The sequence below is a fragment of the Microcaecilia unicolor genome, chromosome 3 (assembly GCF_901765095.1).
Source record: "Microcaecilia unicolor chromosome 3, aMicUni1.1, whole genome shotgun sequence".
NCBI classification, from domain to species: domain Eukaryota; kingdom Metazoa; phylum Chordata; class Amphibia; order Gymnophiona; family Siphonopidae; genus Microcaecilia; species Microcaecilia unicolor.
In genome coordinates this window covers 373628041-373644977 of record NC_044033.1, presented here as the reverse complement: position 1 = coordinate 373644977, position 16937 = coordinate 373628041, and the positions used below count along the sequence as shown (strand labels likewise).

Sequence of the window (16937 nt, the reverse complement as noted above, 5' to 3'; positions counted from 1 at the left end):
GAATGGAGATGAGCAATTAGTGTGAAAACCCCATTGAAACGACATGCACTAACCTTTTCCGATTGCCTTTACGCAGGAAAAAGGCAGGAAAACTAACGAGAGGTCTGGACCTCTCGTTAGGACAGCTCTGTGCCAGGAAAAAGTGTTAAGTGAAAAAATAAACAAACTTTGAGCCAATCCCAGCGCATTAGCAGAGCTAAAAGCGCTGTGATTGGTCCAAAGGACCTCAGAAAACACATAAAAAAATAAAAATAAAAAAAGGATGGCGAGGGGGCAAGGGCGCTCATCAGGAGCGTCCTGTACGGACGGCCTTGCCCCCCCCCCCCGCTGCTCCCCACTTTCCACCGCTCCCCCCACCCCGAAAAAGCAAACTTCTAGAAGCCCCTGCCCCCCCTCCCTTCCTCACTACTCTCTCACCTCAGCTCCGCCTCCCGACATCCTCCGTCCGTGCCCCGCCCCCTTTTGGGGTCGTCGCCGCCATTCCCCTCCTCCATCGGCCCCCCTTCCTCTTACCGGGCCCGTGCAGCGCCTCTCTCCTCTGTCCGAAGGCGCTGCCGGGCAAGAAGAAAGCTGAATCAGCTGATGCCTGCCTTCGCTAGCTTCGATAGAGCGTCTTTCTCCTCCTGGGCCCGCCCCTGTCTGACGTCAGTAACCTACGTAGGTTACTGACGTCAGACAGGGGCGGGCGCAGCAGGAGAAAGACGCGCCTCGCGAAGGCAGGCATCAGCTGATTCAGCTTTCTTCTTGCCCGTGCAGCGCCTTCAGACAGAGGAGAGAGGCGCTGCACGGGCCCGGTAAGAGGAAGGGGGCCCGATGGAGGAGGGGAATGGCGGCGACGACCCCAAAAGGGGGTGGGGCACGGACGGAGGATGTCGGGAGGCGGAGCTGAGGTGAGAGAGTAGTGAGGAAGGGAGGGGGCAGGGGCTTCTAGAAGTTTGCTTTTTCGGGGTGGGGGGAGCGGCGGAAAGTGGGAAGCAGCGGGGGGGGGGGGGGGCAAGGCCGTCCGTACAGGACGCTCCTGATGAGCGCCCTTGCCCCTCCCGATCCTTTTTTATTTTTATTTTGATTTGGGAGCCATGTGCTTGCGATTTGACTGTTTTGAACGTTTCTGGCATGCGCAGAGCAGCCAGCATAACGCTTGGCTGCTTGCGCATGCTTTACGAGCCGATTACCGACGGGGATTGGTGCATCGTTCTTTCCAATACCGCACCAAACTTTTTGGGGCTGTGTTTTTGGAGCATGCTTCGTTATTTGAAATTCGGTAAAGGTTTTAACGTTTCTGATTTTTTTACGTTTGCTTGATGCATCTACCCCTCTGTCTGCCAGACAGCTGTCTTTCCCCACCAGGTATGTGGCTCTGAGCACCATATCATACTGGAGACCATTGCCACATCTTGACTGCTTCCTGACACAAGAGGTAGGATCCGGTACCCCTTGCTTGTTGACATAGTACATTGCAACCTGATTGTTTTAATTAGAATAATTTGTTATCTCTGAAAGTCTTTAGAGCGTTCCAGATTGCCCACAATTCCAGGGGATCGATCTGGAAGGACACCTCCTGGGAAGACCACGTCCCTTGAGTGTGAAGCCCATCTACATGAGCTCCCCATCACAGCTTGAATGCATCTGTGGTCAATACTTTTTGGGAAGGCCAAATCTGGAATTTATTTATACCCCACATTATCCCCACAAACTTGCAGGCTCAATGTGGCTTACATAAACCGGAGAGAGAGAGAGAGAACTCCGGGTGAAATCAGATACAAATGAGAATAGTAGAGTAGAAGGGCAAGAAAGAAGGATACTTTACATATAATAGTACATAAGATTAGGACTAAACAGGATCCATGTATAGTCCTACATTGTTCCCGGAGGAAAACGCTTTGGTAAACAGATGCGTTTTAGTGCCATGCGAAAGGTAAGGTAGTCTCTCTGACTGGTTATGACTCTAGGAAGTGCATTCATAGTTGTGCACTGATGAAGGGAAAGCTTGACACCTGAATAGATCCATGCTTACAGCCTTTCCAGCTGGGGTAGTGCAGGGTGAGATATAATCTTGATGATGGGCCAGCATTTCTGGCTGGCAAGTCAATCATATTCAGCATGTAACTTGGGACATCCCCGTTGATGATCTTGTGAACCATGGTGCAAATTTGAATTCAATGCGCTCCTTGATCGGAAGCCAGTGATGTTTAGCAAGAGGCTTCGCGCTGTCGAACCGGGCCTTACTGAAGACAAGTCTCACTGCTGTATTTTGGACAGTCTGTAGTTTTATCAAAACAAAGCCCTTACACCCTGCTAATGTACCATTGCAGTAGTCCGTATGACAAAGCACTAGGGTAAAATTGGACCAAATTAGCTACCAGAGGAATGTTTGAGCTGTGGCATGACCTCAATGAAATCCACTAGGGGGTTACGTGATGGCTGGAACCTGAGCGACGTCTCATTGCTGCTCTCCTCACCCCTGCTATAAAAAACAGCTTTATTTCTGCTTCCCACCCCTTTTTGGATCCTACTTACTCACCTGTAAGTGTTGGTGAACATCCACGAGCCGTTTGGAAGGCTGAGACAGTGATTGAGTGTGGTACTACGGGCACGCCAGCAAAGACCCCGCGAAACACAGAAGAGACGTGGAGTGCACCACGCGGCCAAGATGGCGACCGGGCAGGCACAGGCAGGGGAGACAAACTCAGGAAGCGGCGATCAAGGAGATCATGAAACATATGCAGCTGTGTTAGACGACAAATTGTCGACACTGCATGCTTCATGGACGAATTGAAGGAGAACCTGACAGCGCAAGGCAACCGCATACAGCAAAGCAGAGGAAAGGATCTTGCGCCAGGAGGATCTCGTGACCGGTATGAACTCTCAGCTGATTGCACTGGAAAAGAGGTGCAAAGTTCTAGAAAATAAAGTAGATCAGGAGAATAGGAGTCAGCGCAACAACATCAGGCTGGTGGGGATGCCAGAAAGAAAAGGACCTGTGGGACTTGGTGAAGTCATGGCTGCCTCAGGAGCTGGGCCTCGAGATGGAGGGGCAGACGATGAGGGCTGAAAGGGTGCAACACGTGGGAGTACTAAAAGAGCAGAACGGCAGACCGCGCCCTGTGATCGCCCACATTCTTAACTATGCTGATAAGGCTCAACTAATGGTCAAATTCCGTCAGTGCAGGAACCTGGCTTATCACGGAGCTAATGTGTTGGTGTTCCAGGACTTTTCACCCAGAGTGTCGGAGCTTCGCTGGCGCTTGTCACCATACTGCTCCCAACTATATAACAAGGGGGTTAAGTTCTTCTTGCAATACCCTGCAAGGGTATGGGTGATACACGAGGGGAACGTTTGTTCACGGAAAACCCGGAAGAGCTTCAATCTTTTATGGAAAAACTGCATTAAGAATGAGTGAGGGAGCAGGTGGAAGTGGGAAATTCACTTGATTACCCGCAGTCTATTTACAAATGCAAGTTACTGTTGGAGTATGGAAGCGCTTGCTAAATTCAAATGGCTTCCTTGTGGACGTGCTGTTTCCCCTGCATGGCAGTGTGATACTCGCTCAGCGATGGCAAGGCTGACACATCGGGTCTCTCTGGTGTGAGCAGGGGGTAATCTTTTGGCAGGATGAAGGACAGCGCATGGGGACCCTTCAAGAGGGGTGTGGCAGAATTACTGACAGCCCTAAAAACAGAGCAAAGGATTGTTTTGTCTCACCTTCCACCCTCTGCTTTTTAAAAAAAAAATTTATTTACATTAATGTCAAGAATAAATCTTGATATAGAAAATATAATAAAAAGAAATTCTGCACTTACATTCCACTTATATTAATGAGGAAAAGAAAACGGAAAGAAAAGGAAACTAATACATTATGGAATGAAAGTTTAACAAATGTCCATATTATATTGTATTTCTACAGTCCACAACTTAAGAGGCATTACTCAATATCTGAAGATACATTTTTTCCTACAAAAACTTAGGGATTGAGGGGATGCGCCATGAATCTTTTCTATTTCACGGAGTAGATGCAATAGTTGGTCTTGATTGAACAGAGGATAATAGGGCTATTTTAGAATCCAAAAAAGAATTAAATTGTATGGGATTAAAAAAAAACGTACTTACAGAATTTAAATTTAACTACACATGTACACGGGAAATTTAACCGAAAAGAGCACTCAATTGGTATATCTTTGGACGCATTTAAAAATTCTTTACGCCATTTTTGGGTTGCTTTGGAAACATTCGGAAACATTCTTATTTAATAATTCATAAAAAGCTGTTCTCTATGTAGGAAAAATTGTTTAAGAATCCAGTCTCTGTCCAGTTGCAATACAAAGAAGACTGTTAAAGTCATTGGTATTAAGCCTAGGTTATCTTCCAAGGTCTGTGTTAAAAGTTCAGATCCAGGGTATCAAATGGTATTTTCAGTCTCCTGATCCTCCACTTGTTCCTTCTCTTTTTTTTTTTTTATAAAGGTAGCAAATAATATATTTTTGATATTGGAGGATATGCCCTTCTCTGGTATCTTCAGAACTTCACTTAAATATCTTTTGAATGTAATTAAAGGAGCTATTAAAGGTTGTCTTGGAAAATTTATTAGTCTAGTGTGGTTAGACCTTGGCGTTCTCCAAAGCTTCTATTTTGTTCTGAAGGTATAAATTTTCTTTAATTAAGTTGGCTTGTACCTGTTGAGATTTTTGTATATCTTTCTTATTGTTCTCCGTTGTTGTGTCTAAAGTTTGTATCTTCCTTCTAATGTTGGTACTTTGTTTAATAAGGACCAAGACTGGCCCATTAATGAGGAAAATATTTTTGAGAATAAAGCTTCCAAGTTCTTTAAAGCCTCCCAAATGGCTTCTAGGGTGATTTCTGGTTTTTCCCCAAGAAATAACTTACTTGGTAAGTCCTCTTTGTGAGTTCTTCCATAGATTCTGTTCCTGTGTTAGCTGTTTCGCAGTCAAGACCTGCCCTTCCCTTGAGTCTCGCACTTCACGTGCGGTTAGCATCGGTGAATCTCCATCCGGGTTGAGTCCCATGCCTTGAGGCCCCGTCGCCTCTTGGGAACTAGGGGTTTCCCAGTCTCTTCCCGGCATGTCCGCTGGCATGTGTGGTGTAGTCCGCTGTTCGGGACTCAAAGAAGTTTCTGTCTCTAGACTGAGGGCGACTCACCTTTCCCCGCTCCTTCGGTCAGTGGAGCTCCAGCTCCCGACAACATTCCTGGCCCAAAACCTCACTCCAAAGAATCCACCAAGGGTTAAAGCAGGAGCCGCAGGACCTGCTCGTTGCCTGCCCCTCCTTTTAGGCTTTGCCAAGGAGAAAGGAAACCTCTATTCAGGAAACTAAGGTAGGTGGTTTGGAGCGTCTTCTCAGCACTCGCTCCCAGTCGCCATCTTGCCCCCCAATTCCATCCTCTGCTTTTTGAGGCCTAGGGATTCAGGGGTTTGTACGTTGGGCTCTTCAGGCACTCTGCCCATATCCTTGTTTATATCTGTATTTATAGCCTTATCCACATCTGCACCCCCTATGCATTTCTATATCAATATAACTATGCACTTAGGCGGGTCCACATGTAAGTATGTTTATTACAACATGCTATGTGCTACAGTGTGTATACTTGCATGGTTGCTTTGAGGGCTACACCAATGCAATGTAAACTGCTGGGATGGAGTGTTTGGTGTCAGGGTTCAAATGTGGGGAGAATGGGCAGGGGAGCAGTTCCCTTGGAGGGGGATTGTAGCACTGGGTGTTCTAGGGGGAGGCTGGGGAATGGACACAAGTTTGGTTGACTGTAGTCAGAGGAGGGGGGGGGGGTATGTGGGGAGGATGGCTTTGGGTGTATGAGTGGGGGATGTAAGTGGTCTACAGTGAATGTCTGTGTAGGGGGGGAGGGGGAGGTTGGAGGCTGGGGGGGATGCATGGAAGAGAGGTAATGGGTTGGCATGCCACTCCTGGAGACTGGGGGATTCTGTTGGGGAGTATCAGGCAGAATTGGCAATGTTCTTTGGGGTTGTGGAGGGGGGCGGTGAGCTGGAACACCGCCTCGGAATTTCTATTTGCTTGCATGATGTCTGGTTTCTCTTTCCCATATGAGTAATTTGAGATTTGGGTCACTGAACGTTGATGGGATTCACTCTCCTATAAAGTGTACCAAGATTTTGTCTTACTGCTCTAAGATGAAAGTGGATGTACTATTCTTGCAGGAGACACATCTCTCACAAGTGGAACATCTAAAATTAAAGCGAGGTTGGGTGGGGGAGCTAGTTTCTTCACCTTTAACAGTAGACAGAGGGGGGTTGTTATTTTGTTTCACAAGAAGCATCATGTTAGTATGCACAAACCGGTTCAAGACCCAGAGAGCCGATATGTCTTGTGGTTGGGAGAGGTAGCTGGTCAGAAGGTTGCTCTCTGTTCTGTATATGCACCAAATGGGTATTCTCACTCATTTTTCTCTGTCCTCGCGCAGCTGGTGTCGGTCAGTGGTTACCAGCTGGTGATGGGAGGGGATTTTAACATCCCAGCAGACCCTTTGATAGATTGTAAACCAGCAAAAACAAGATCTTCTGTTTGGAAATATAGGGGGGGTGAATTTTCTGATGCGTGAGTTGGGGCTGCTAGATATTTGGAGGTTATTACATCCAGAATCCCATGACTACACTTTCTTCTCCCAGGTGCACGGCGTACACGCAAGGCTCGATTATGTGCTTTTAGATCCCTCTCCTCCTTTCAGGGCGGTTGCAGCTGATATTGTGGACATAGCGGTCTCAGATCATTGCCTAATATGGGTAGACGTGCGCTGGCAGCAGGGGGCAAAAGGCGTGGTTGTGGCACATGAACCCCACATTGTATTTAGATCTAGAGTTTAATTCTTTCCTGTCACAGATGTGGAACAATTATCTCCTCGACAATGACCCTGAGTCGGTTGACCCCATTACTTATTGGGAAGCAGGTAAGGCAGTGTTACGGGGGCACATTTTGGCGTACGTAGCAAAAACTCGTAGGGAGCGGAATCGCCAAATGGTGACTTTGTCCAACCAGTTACAGCAACTGAGAGGGAGGCATATTCTCACCAGAGATGAGGGGGTGAAACGGGAATATTATGCTATACGTTGGCAGATTAATGACCTTCTGAATGCCACAGCATCCCAGGACATTCACATGTATAATATAATCTCTATCGATGGGGAAATAAAGTGGGGAAGCTGATAGCCGCTTTGGTCAGGAGCAGAGGGGCAAAACAGATTATAGCTAAGGTTCGATCGTCCGAGGGCAGAGTGGTAACAGCAGTAGAGGGCATACAGAACAAGTTTGTGAAGTTTTATAATGCATTGTACGATAAAGGTGAGTGACAGGGAGCAGAGGGAGTCTTTTTTTCAGGGCCTAGCCCTTCCTCAACTGTCGCAGAAACAGCGGGCTACTTTAAATGCTCCTGTTACAGGAGCGGAGATATGTCAGGCGATTCAACGCTTGAAGCTAGCAAAGGTGCCCGGGCCTGACGGGCTGGGGCCCAAGTTCTACAAGATCCTGGGTACGAAGATCTGTCCTCCCTTTCAGGAGCTCTGTCATCATCTATGTGTTACGGGTGAGGCGGGGGGGGGGTGGACTGACATGCTCATATTGTAGTGCTTCCTAAGCCCGGGAGAGACGCGGAGCTGTTTGGGTCTTACCGGCAGATATCACTTCTTAACCAAGACATAAAACTTTTTGCAAATATCCTGGCTCATAGGCTAGGAAAAGTCCTACCTGCATTAATACATATGGATCAAGTGGGTTTTGTGCGGGTAGGGACGCTTCTTCTAATGTCCTCCAGGCTCTGACAGTTCTACAGAGGCTGGAGGGTATCTCAGGCAATGCTATTATTACAAGCCTAGATGCAGAGAAAGCGTTCGATAAGATCCTGTGGGATTACTTGTTTTGGGTGCTTCCTCAATTGGGATTATGGAGAATTTCTGGGAGGTGTTAGATCTTTGTACAATAACCCCACAGCTCAGATTTTAATAATGGAGTGCTATCCCTGGGCTTTCACTCTGGACGAGGCACGAGACAAGGCTGCCCGCTCTCACCTATGCTATTGTGCTATCGCTTGAACTCTTTTGCTATTAAATTAGGCAGACCGATAAAGTTCAGGGCCTCAAAGTGGATCCCAGGAATTTAGAATTAACTTGTTTGCAGATGATATCCTTATCTACTTAGATATGGCCACTGAGTCTGTTCCTAATTTGATATCTTGCTTTTGCATTTTGGGTCCTTCTCGGGGTTGCGGATCAACTTCGATAAATCAGAGACCTTACCTGTCATTACCATGCGTGTGCCAGCAGCTGCCAAACTTTCCTCTTGCATGGTCTCCGAGCACTTTAAAGTACTTGGGGGTGTACCTCCACAGATTCCTGATAGTGATATAACCTTTGCAGCCGATCCTTTTAGTTTCTTTTAACCATTTTCCTCATTTTATTATAGTCGCCCTTTCTAAAAATAAATGCAGCTACAGTACATTTCCTTTGCAGGTTCATCCCAGATAGTAGCTCAAACTTGATCGTGTTCTGATCACCGTTTCCCAGGGGGACCCAACCCTGCCACCTCTTGCACTATGCCCTGCATGCTACCAAGGACCAGATCCAAAATTGGTCCCTCTTCTTGTCAGTTCCTGGACCAGATGCTCCAAGAAGCAGTCGTTTATTACATTTAGAAATTTTATCTCCCTGGCACTCCCTGATGTAACAATTTATCCAGTCGATATCAGGGTAATTGAAATCACCCATTATTATAGCAATGAACCAATTTGCCAACTTTCCTAATCTCTGCAAACATTTCTTCATCTGTTTGTTCTTGTACAGCCCCTCCGAGAATACTCCTCCTTCAAGTCTATCTATAATGATTCCACACTGTCAAGTAGACTGTTATTTTTATTTGACTCAATTCCCTCTAAAATATACATAAACCCCCCCTCCAATTTGATCCTATCATGCGATACAATTTGTACCCTGTAACACAATGTTCCATTGATGTCCTCTGTCCACCAAGTCTCTGAGATGCCATAATATCTACCTCATCATTTAGTGCTATAATTCTAACTCTCCCATCTTATTTTTTAGGATTCTAGCATTTGTATACAGGCACTTCAATTGTGTTTTTTTCCCTTTGATTTACAAGCTGCTTAGAAGTGGAAAGAGGATAATGTGCATCCTTTATCCTGTTCTCTAATTAAGCACACCTGGCTACTTTTAACATTGCTGAAACTCTGCACTGGATCCCTAACTGTCCGTTTCAATAGTATCCTTCAAGGATACTCCACACCGAACATGCGTCCTGGGCGACTGTCAGCTTTCCCCCCATTCTAGTTTAAAAGTTGTCAGGTCTTTTATCATCATAGTCCTGTCTCCCTGGAGTCATTGGTCCATTTCCCACTTCCTACAGACAGTCTTGTTTGCTGGGAGTTGTGTTCATCCAACCTAGGTGGATTACCGTTCCCTTGGCCCAGTTCCTAACAAATCTAATCCCTCACCCCTGCATCGTCTCAAACATGCATTGAGACTTTGGAACTCTGCCTCTCTTTTGGGTCCTGCACTTGGAACAGAAAGCATCTCTGAAGATGCTACCCTGGAGGATCTGGACCAACTTTCTAAGCCTAAATTTGGCTGCCAGAACCTCCCTCCCACATTTTCCTATGTCATGGGTACCCACATGTACCAAGACAGCTGGTTCTTCCCCAGCACTATCTAAGATCCTGTCTAGGTGACGCATGAGGTCCGCCACCTTTGCACCTGGCAGGCAAGTCACCAGATGATCCTCACGTCCACCAGCCACCCAGCTATCTATATGCCTAATGATCGACTCACCAACTACAACAGCTGTCCTAACCCTTCCCACCCGGGCAGAAGTTCTCAGCGACATATCCTTGGTGTGAGAGGATAGTATATCTCCTGGTGAGCAGATCCTCACTACAGGAGTACTTCCTACTTTACCAGGGTGATGCTTTCATTTTAGGAGACCTCCCTCCTCCAAGGCAGCACAGGGGCTGCCAGACTGGAGATGGGACTTCTCTACAACATCCCTGTAGGTCATTCTCTATGTACCTCTGTCTCCCTTAGCTCCACGAAGTCTGGCCTCAAGAGAACGAACCCATTCTCAGAGAGCTAGCTCTTTGCATCGGGCACACACATATAACCGCTCACCAACTGGGAGCTAATCATACATGTGACAAGGCAGAAGACTGGATAGCATCCCTCTCGCTGATGGACTGCTGTCTCCATCTTAATATTTTTTTGAGTGTTTCAATAATTTAAAACTTGCTAAATTATTAAGGATATTAGCCTAATATAAAAATGTCTTTAGCTTATATGGTATATTGTGTGATTGTGTTTTCTTCTTAAAAAGTAATGAAATGTAATTAAAACTCTAAGAGCACTCCTCACTTGTTATCCTAATTACAATAACTGACTATAAATGAAGAGTTTTGCTAGGGGTGGGTGGGATGAAGACTAAATTATGTCCTGCTGTGTCTGCTATAGGCTGTAAATGCTGTAGTACAAAGTTCAAGTTTTAAAACTAGGGGAAAGAAAGTATGGAGATTCGTTGATAAAGTTTGCTTTTTTATATTTTTATTCTGCCTATCACTAACCTACAAATCCTTCTTTAAATCCCAATCTAAGTTCCCAAAGTACAAATCAAAATAATGTTCACTTACCAGAGAAATGTCCTTCTCTCAGGACTTCTCAGAAAAAGTGTGGGACCTTTCCTTTTCATATAGTTTTGAATCTAAGGGGACTGCTTCAAATAGACCCTTTCAAGCTACCTTAGTAATCAGATTGCCCTTAACTTTTGCAAATATTCTACTTCCTCACACCTTAATTAACACCTAATTCAGCTCAGTAGCAGTGTTACCTCTCCAGCAAACAAACAACAGAAAATAACTGTCTTTTAGAACAAGATTTGAGCCTTCTTACTATCTTTTAAAGTTCTTTGGCTGTTAAGTTTCTACCTCTAGAAAAAGTTCCAGTTTAAACTTTCTAGGATTCTTAACAAATCTCTCCACAAAGAATTCTGACCTCCTCATAAAGAGATGGAGTGAAGAGCTTGGGGTTCACCTACAACAGGATGACCTTTTGAAAACTATCAAATATTCAATTTATGATACATAGTGCAATTCACAGAAAGTCAGTTTCATATACTTACTAGATCGTATTTTTCCCCGAAACAATTATGCTGGTTGTGTAGCCTCTTCTGTCTGTGCTAAATATGGGGGACAAGATAACTATCAACACAACTCAAACAGTTCCACCTTATATATACTAAGCTTGGGGGCACTTTCTGTTCCAGGGTGTCTTGGAGACGCACGTGAATTTAAAATGCTTGGATGAGAAGGAAAGAAAAATATTCCCCTGAGGCAGCTAAGAAATAGCGAAACAGGGTTTCCCTGTCGGGATTTGAAGAAAACTTTGGAACAAAATATTATTTTGACCTGGATTGAATGAAAAATGATGAAGACATCCGTGCGTTAAGCTAAGTATGATTCTCCAAGCTTAAATGAGTGAATAGAGTCTCCTACAAAGTTTGTGGAGACACATGGCAGTGCCTCTTTGAAAATGTATGTGGAATTTTTTTTGTGAAGACACATGATTATATATGGTTCCCTCATTACATTAAGGCGTGTCCTTTAAAACAAGGTGATACCGGTTGTTCTGAAGTCTTTTTTTCTCCACTTTTTATGGTGTGCCTGCCAAAGTGCCCCCAAGCTTAGTATATATAAGGTGGAACTGTGAGTTGTGTTGATATTGTATTCTACCCATTCCGGATATCTTGCAGGGACAAGATAACTATCCCATGCATTTTGGTTATGCCTACTAGTTCAGAGCTATTGGAATAGACTACTACACTTTTTGGAGCCCTTGTGTACAGCACTGCGTACGTCTAGTAGCGCTATAGAAATGGTAAGTAGTAGTAGTAATAAGACTATCATTCCATCTCTGTTGGCTATCCTGTTTCGGAAATTAGACCATAGTGGACCACTTAACCAATCTGAATGTATTTTTTTCTATAAATCTTGTATACTTAGTAAACAATGTTTACTGCAACATTGGGTCCTAGATCACTTATCCCCCTTTTGACACTGGAGGAATATGTTCCATAACCTTATGGTGATGGAATCTTGGGATGCTTGCCTAACTATTACGCATAAGAAACGATTTTGGGCAATGTGGGGAGTTTATATACATCTTTACAGCTTAATACTTAATGAGATGGATTTATAATTGGTGACATCACACTACCATACTGATGCTGCCTTTATGTTACAGCAGGAGGGCGGGAGCCATTTCGGGGATTGTTGTTCAGACTGTTCATTTTTACCTGCCAAGTTGTAGTTATCTGGTGGAGAGCTATAAGAACACAGGCTCTCCACCATTGGTGGTTTCATCAAGATGTTACCTTGTTACTATTGTTTGTTATGAGGTTCACGCAGGGGGAGGAGGAGGAGGAGGAAGGTGTGGGGGGTTAATTTTGTCAAAATATGTACCAGACTTGCTTTGTACTTACATGCTTTATTTGCTCAATAAACATATTTCCAATAAATGGAAACACAGATGATCATGGTCAGGCGACAAGCACCCCACACAACTGTGTGGGTCAGTGCTAGATATCACCCAATTACATTGGGTGCAATTCAAAGCTACTGGGAGTCTTCTGGGGTATATCAAAAACAGTGCATAAATCAAAAGGCTCAGCGATGAGGCCAAAAAGGGGCTTACCTCAAATTGAGCTTGGTGCTCCAGCCTAAGAGCCTCTCCTGAGCCACAAAAAAAGAAAAGAGTTGAAAACACTACAAAAAAATAGAGGGAAAAGGAATACTGAAAAAAAAAAATAAAGCAAAAATACCTTGATAGGAAGGCACAAACACGTGGTGCAAAAATCGCTGATGAGATTGAGACGCAACCTCCTAGCTCTGCAAAAAAAAAATAGACTGAGGGTCCTGTGCTCTTGCATCAGGTCAGAAGGCACTCACATGCACAGTGGGGCCAATGCCAAAAGCCTCAAAGTAAGAGTGCTTGCACCAGGCTCTGACAGGATGACATCACACAGATGTAAGAATACAACTATCCTACATGTCCTCAGATTTCTTACTTCCATGCAATATTATAGCTGTTGGCTCCATAACTACCGTCAGTACCATATACCTTGTGGTATTATCACTACTCAATGGGGCTTTCTCTGACAAAAGTAATGAAAGGGAAGGGGAAAAAAAATAAGGAGGAGGCCTGAGTTAATCTAGTTGAAGAGCAAAGACCTAAGAACCAAGTGGCTACAGGAGAACTACACATGCTCAGAAAAACATGAACAGAAATTTGACGAGCAGCAGTGCCTGACTGGTACTAATTCGCACCAGTTTTAGGTCTATTTGCTCTGTAGTGTGTGCTACAGGACCACCTCTTCTCCCTACTGGTCCCTTCAGAACAGGAAAGAAAAGGTTTCTGAGCTCTGCCCCTGTCCTATTATGAAGGAAACCAGTAGGGAGAAGAGGTGGTCCTGTAGCACACACTACAGAGAAAACAGACCTAACACTGGGTGAATTAGCATCAATCTGGCACTGCTGCTCAAGTGGAATTTCTGTTCAGAATTTAAGTGTACCAATTCAAGCCCTTATGTCTGTTATTCAGGATTGACTTCGGCAGCCCCCCCCCCCCCAAAAAAAAAAAAAAAAAAACCTGTTCATTTTTCTGGGTCCTGAAAACATAGGGCAGAGCTAAAAGTATAAGCCAATTTTGGCTCCCCCATAGAAATTGGGTAGAGCCAAATGAACACAGATCATTTGACTGCCATAATTCAGAGAAAGCACACCAAATCAGCTGAAGCTGTTAACTCAGATGAGACAGGACAGGAAATATGGTCTTGATTTCTGCAGCTTTCCACTGTACAACTGGGAGAAAGGGTAAAGAGACAAGGCCAAAGGAACGAATGCCTGTCAGGCCCACTGCTTCTACTTTATCAGCTTCTTGGGCCCCATCGCCTCTGCCCTGGTGACCAAGTGGGGCGGAGGAGGAATGTATGTGTGGGAGAGGGGCAGGAGTGAAGAGTGAAGGTACTGTGAAGTCCAAGTGAGAAAAGAGTGGGAAGGGCTGATTTGGTGATAGAATGAGAAAAGCATGCAAGGGCTTCTCTTCCTCCCCTACCACTCAAAAGGAAAAGCAGGCCATGTTTCTGAATTCCTCAATCCTTCCCACCCATCTGAGGCTGAGAAGTGCAGACAGTGCAGAGGAGAGGCAGCTCATCTTAGCTTTAAGTGGTCTGTGGTTTACTGGACAAAGGAGGAGAGATGGGAATAGCTGGTAAGGGCAATTTTCCAGGGAAAGGAAATTAGTGTCATAATGGGGAACTTGAGTCACCAGGGAATGCGAGTTGACACCTGTGGGCTCTAACACCACTGGGGAAACCACAGAGCCAGAGCCTTGGTATGAAGAACCAGGATCATGAGGGTACAAAGCAAATACCCTTTTCTTATTCCTTACACCAGTGATTCTATACCCCCCGCCTCCCATCAGTGCTTAGCACCCCTAGCTATCCTTTGCTTACCAGAATGCTGACCTAAAGGATGAAGAAAATGTGCAGTACATTTGTGGTGGAATAACAGTCACATCTGGCCCTGCCACTTCGCTGCTCCACAGGTGTATTTTGTGTATGTATGCAAATTAAGTCCTAAGAATGTCTGATATGACACAGCAATTCCAATTTTTTTTTCAATGTTTTGAGATGGAGGAGAGATTTTTTTTGCCCAAAAAGTTCCACAGAGAGAGTTTTGAGATAAAATGGTTAAAATTTGTATTCTACAATTCACATTATCTATATATACTCGGGGGGCGGGGGGGGGGTGGGGGGGGGGGGGGGGGGATTAATATAACCCCAGACAATCCCTAAAACCTCTAGTCTAAAAGGGATGATCTCTAAAATTTCACTTAATAGGAAGCAACATGATAGCCAAAAACTGGCCAGCCTCTCTGCCCAGGCATACCACTGGCTCCTCACCGGCAATGAGCTTTATTAGAGCAACAGAACATATATATTAGGTTTATTGTTCACAACCAAATTACACAACAAAATTTGCAATTCCCCTCTCCTCCTAAACAAAAAAAACAAAAACAAGAACTTACATGATGCTTGGCACCCTCCTCGACAGATTCAATGTTACACTGCATCAAAACTACCTAGGAACAAAAAAAAAACAAAAAACAATTTCTTCACTCCTATTCAAGCTCAATTGCTGACTTACAAAACCTTAAGAAACAAAAGTAAGCTTGTCCATTTTCCCCAACTGCCATGTTACCCACTTTTGCACACTAACAAAAGTGGCATTCAAAGCAGCACAGACCTCATGAAGCAACTAATGGTGAGGGATAACCTACAACACACTGTGAAACTACATAAGACTAAAGGATGGTAATTCACTGATACAGCCAAAGCACATCTAAGCAGTAACGGAAATACATTTATCCAGTTCACTTAACACTACCTTAAAATTAAAAGTCTCTTACCTGTAATGGATGTTCACCGAAGACAGCAGATTACCAGTCATACAAGAGGACACCACCACTTTGCCAGGATAAGGTCAGATATCCGCTTCCAGAGCTTTCTAAGATACTTCCATGCCTCTGCTCACAGAATGCCCTGGGGGTGTAGGCATGGCCAGATTTACATGTTAAACTAGACAAGGTAGAGTTTAGGGACTTGTTTCACTAGCATGGAAAGCTATTAGATCTAAAGCTTACTTCCTACTTAATCAAGGAGAGACCTCAAATGTTAGAACTTGGGGAACAATATATATAACTAGTTAAAAAGGCCCGTTTGACACAAATGAAATGGACGCTAGCAAGGTTTTCCTCAAGTGTGTATGTTTGAGAGAGTGTGTGTGAGACTGACTCTGTGAGAGAGTGAATGTGCGAGAGGTAGTGTGTGTGTGTGTGTTCAGAGAGAGAGTGAGACTGGGTGCGAATGTGTCTGTGAGAGAGAGAGAGAGAGAGAGGGTGTGTGTGAGCATGAGTGTGCCAGGGGCCCCCCCCTCCCATCCCAGTTCCATGTTCCCCCCTCTCCTCCTCCCCAGTTCCTGGGTTGTTCCCTCCCTCTTTCCCCCCTCTCAGTTCCAGGGTCCCCCCCCCAAGGTTCCAGGATCGTCCCTCCCATCCTCCGTCCCAGTTCAAGGGTCATCCCTTCCTCCCTCCTTCCTGCAATCGTTTTTCTTTCATTCCCTCATGCTATGGTTTCTTTCTCCCTCCCTCCTTTCATGTGCAGCCTGTTGCGAATTGGCAGCTGTCCTGACTTTCTCCGCGCCCCCCTTTCTTCCCTCGTCTCATGCCTGTGGCGCTTTCTGACCTTTATCCTTGCTGTGACAGCGATCGGCGTGGTGCTGTCCGCAACTAGTCCTGGAGTCTTTCCTCTGCACGTCCAACCCCTGTGTAAACAGGAAATGTCATCAGCAGAAGGGCGAGATGTGCAGGTCAGAGGTACAGAGCAGCTGCTGTGGCGAGGGGGGTTGATGTGCCCCGGGGGGAGGAGGGGGTGTTTCCGTAATTCTGCGCGATGGCCAGCTCAGCAGTAACTGTGGAGGGAGGTTGTTGAGTGCATCACTGCCGTCAGGCAGTCTCGAGCCTTTTCTATTTTTGAGCTCCAATTTGTTTGCGAGCCAGTTCTGGGGGGGGGGGGGGGGGGGGGTGGGGAGGGAGGAGAGAAGCGTGGATCAGCTGTGAGGTTTTGTTTTTTTTTCAACCCTGTTCACGTCATAATGGTTCTAGTGACATCAGCTAGGGCTTCGGAGCCTAGCAGACCACTGTGGAGAAAGTCAGGACACAGGCAGGCAGACCATAGAACGTTGGAGGTGAGTATTATTTTATATAGGATCTGGCCCCAAGTGCAGGTATATGACTGGTGAACTGCTGTCCTTGAAACACACCTATTAGCAGTAACATGCAGGACT

At 45.4% G+C, this 16937-nt stretch overlaps 1 protein-coding gene across 1 annotated transcript in view; it reads right to left on the bottom strand.

The window, feature by feature from the left end:
• NRBP1 (nuclear receptor binding protein 1) overlaps window positions 1-16937 on the bottom strand; it is a 220912-nt gene that overhangs the window by 33992 nt on the left and 169983 nt on the right. Inside the window, 1 exon segment of the mRNA XM_030198591.1 lies at window positions 15121-15174. Within this exon segment, the coding sequence (XP_030054451.1) occupies window positions 15121-15174 (54 nt within the window).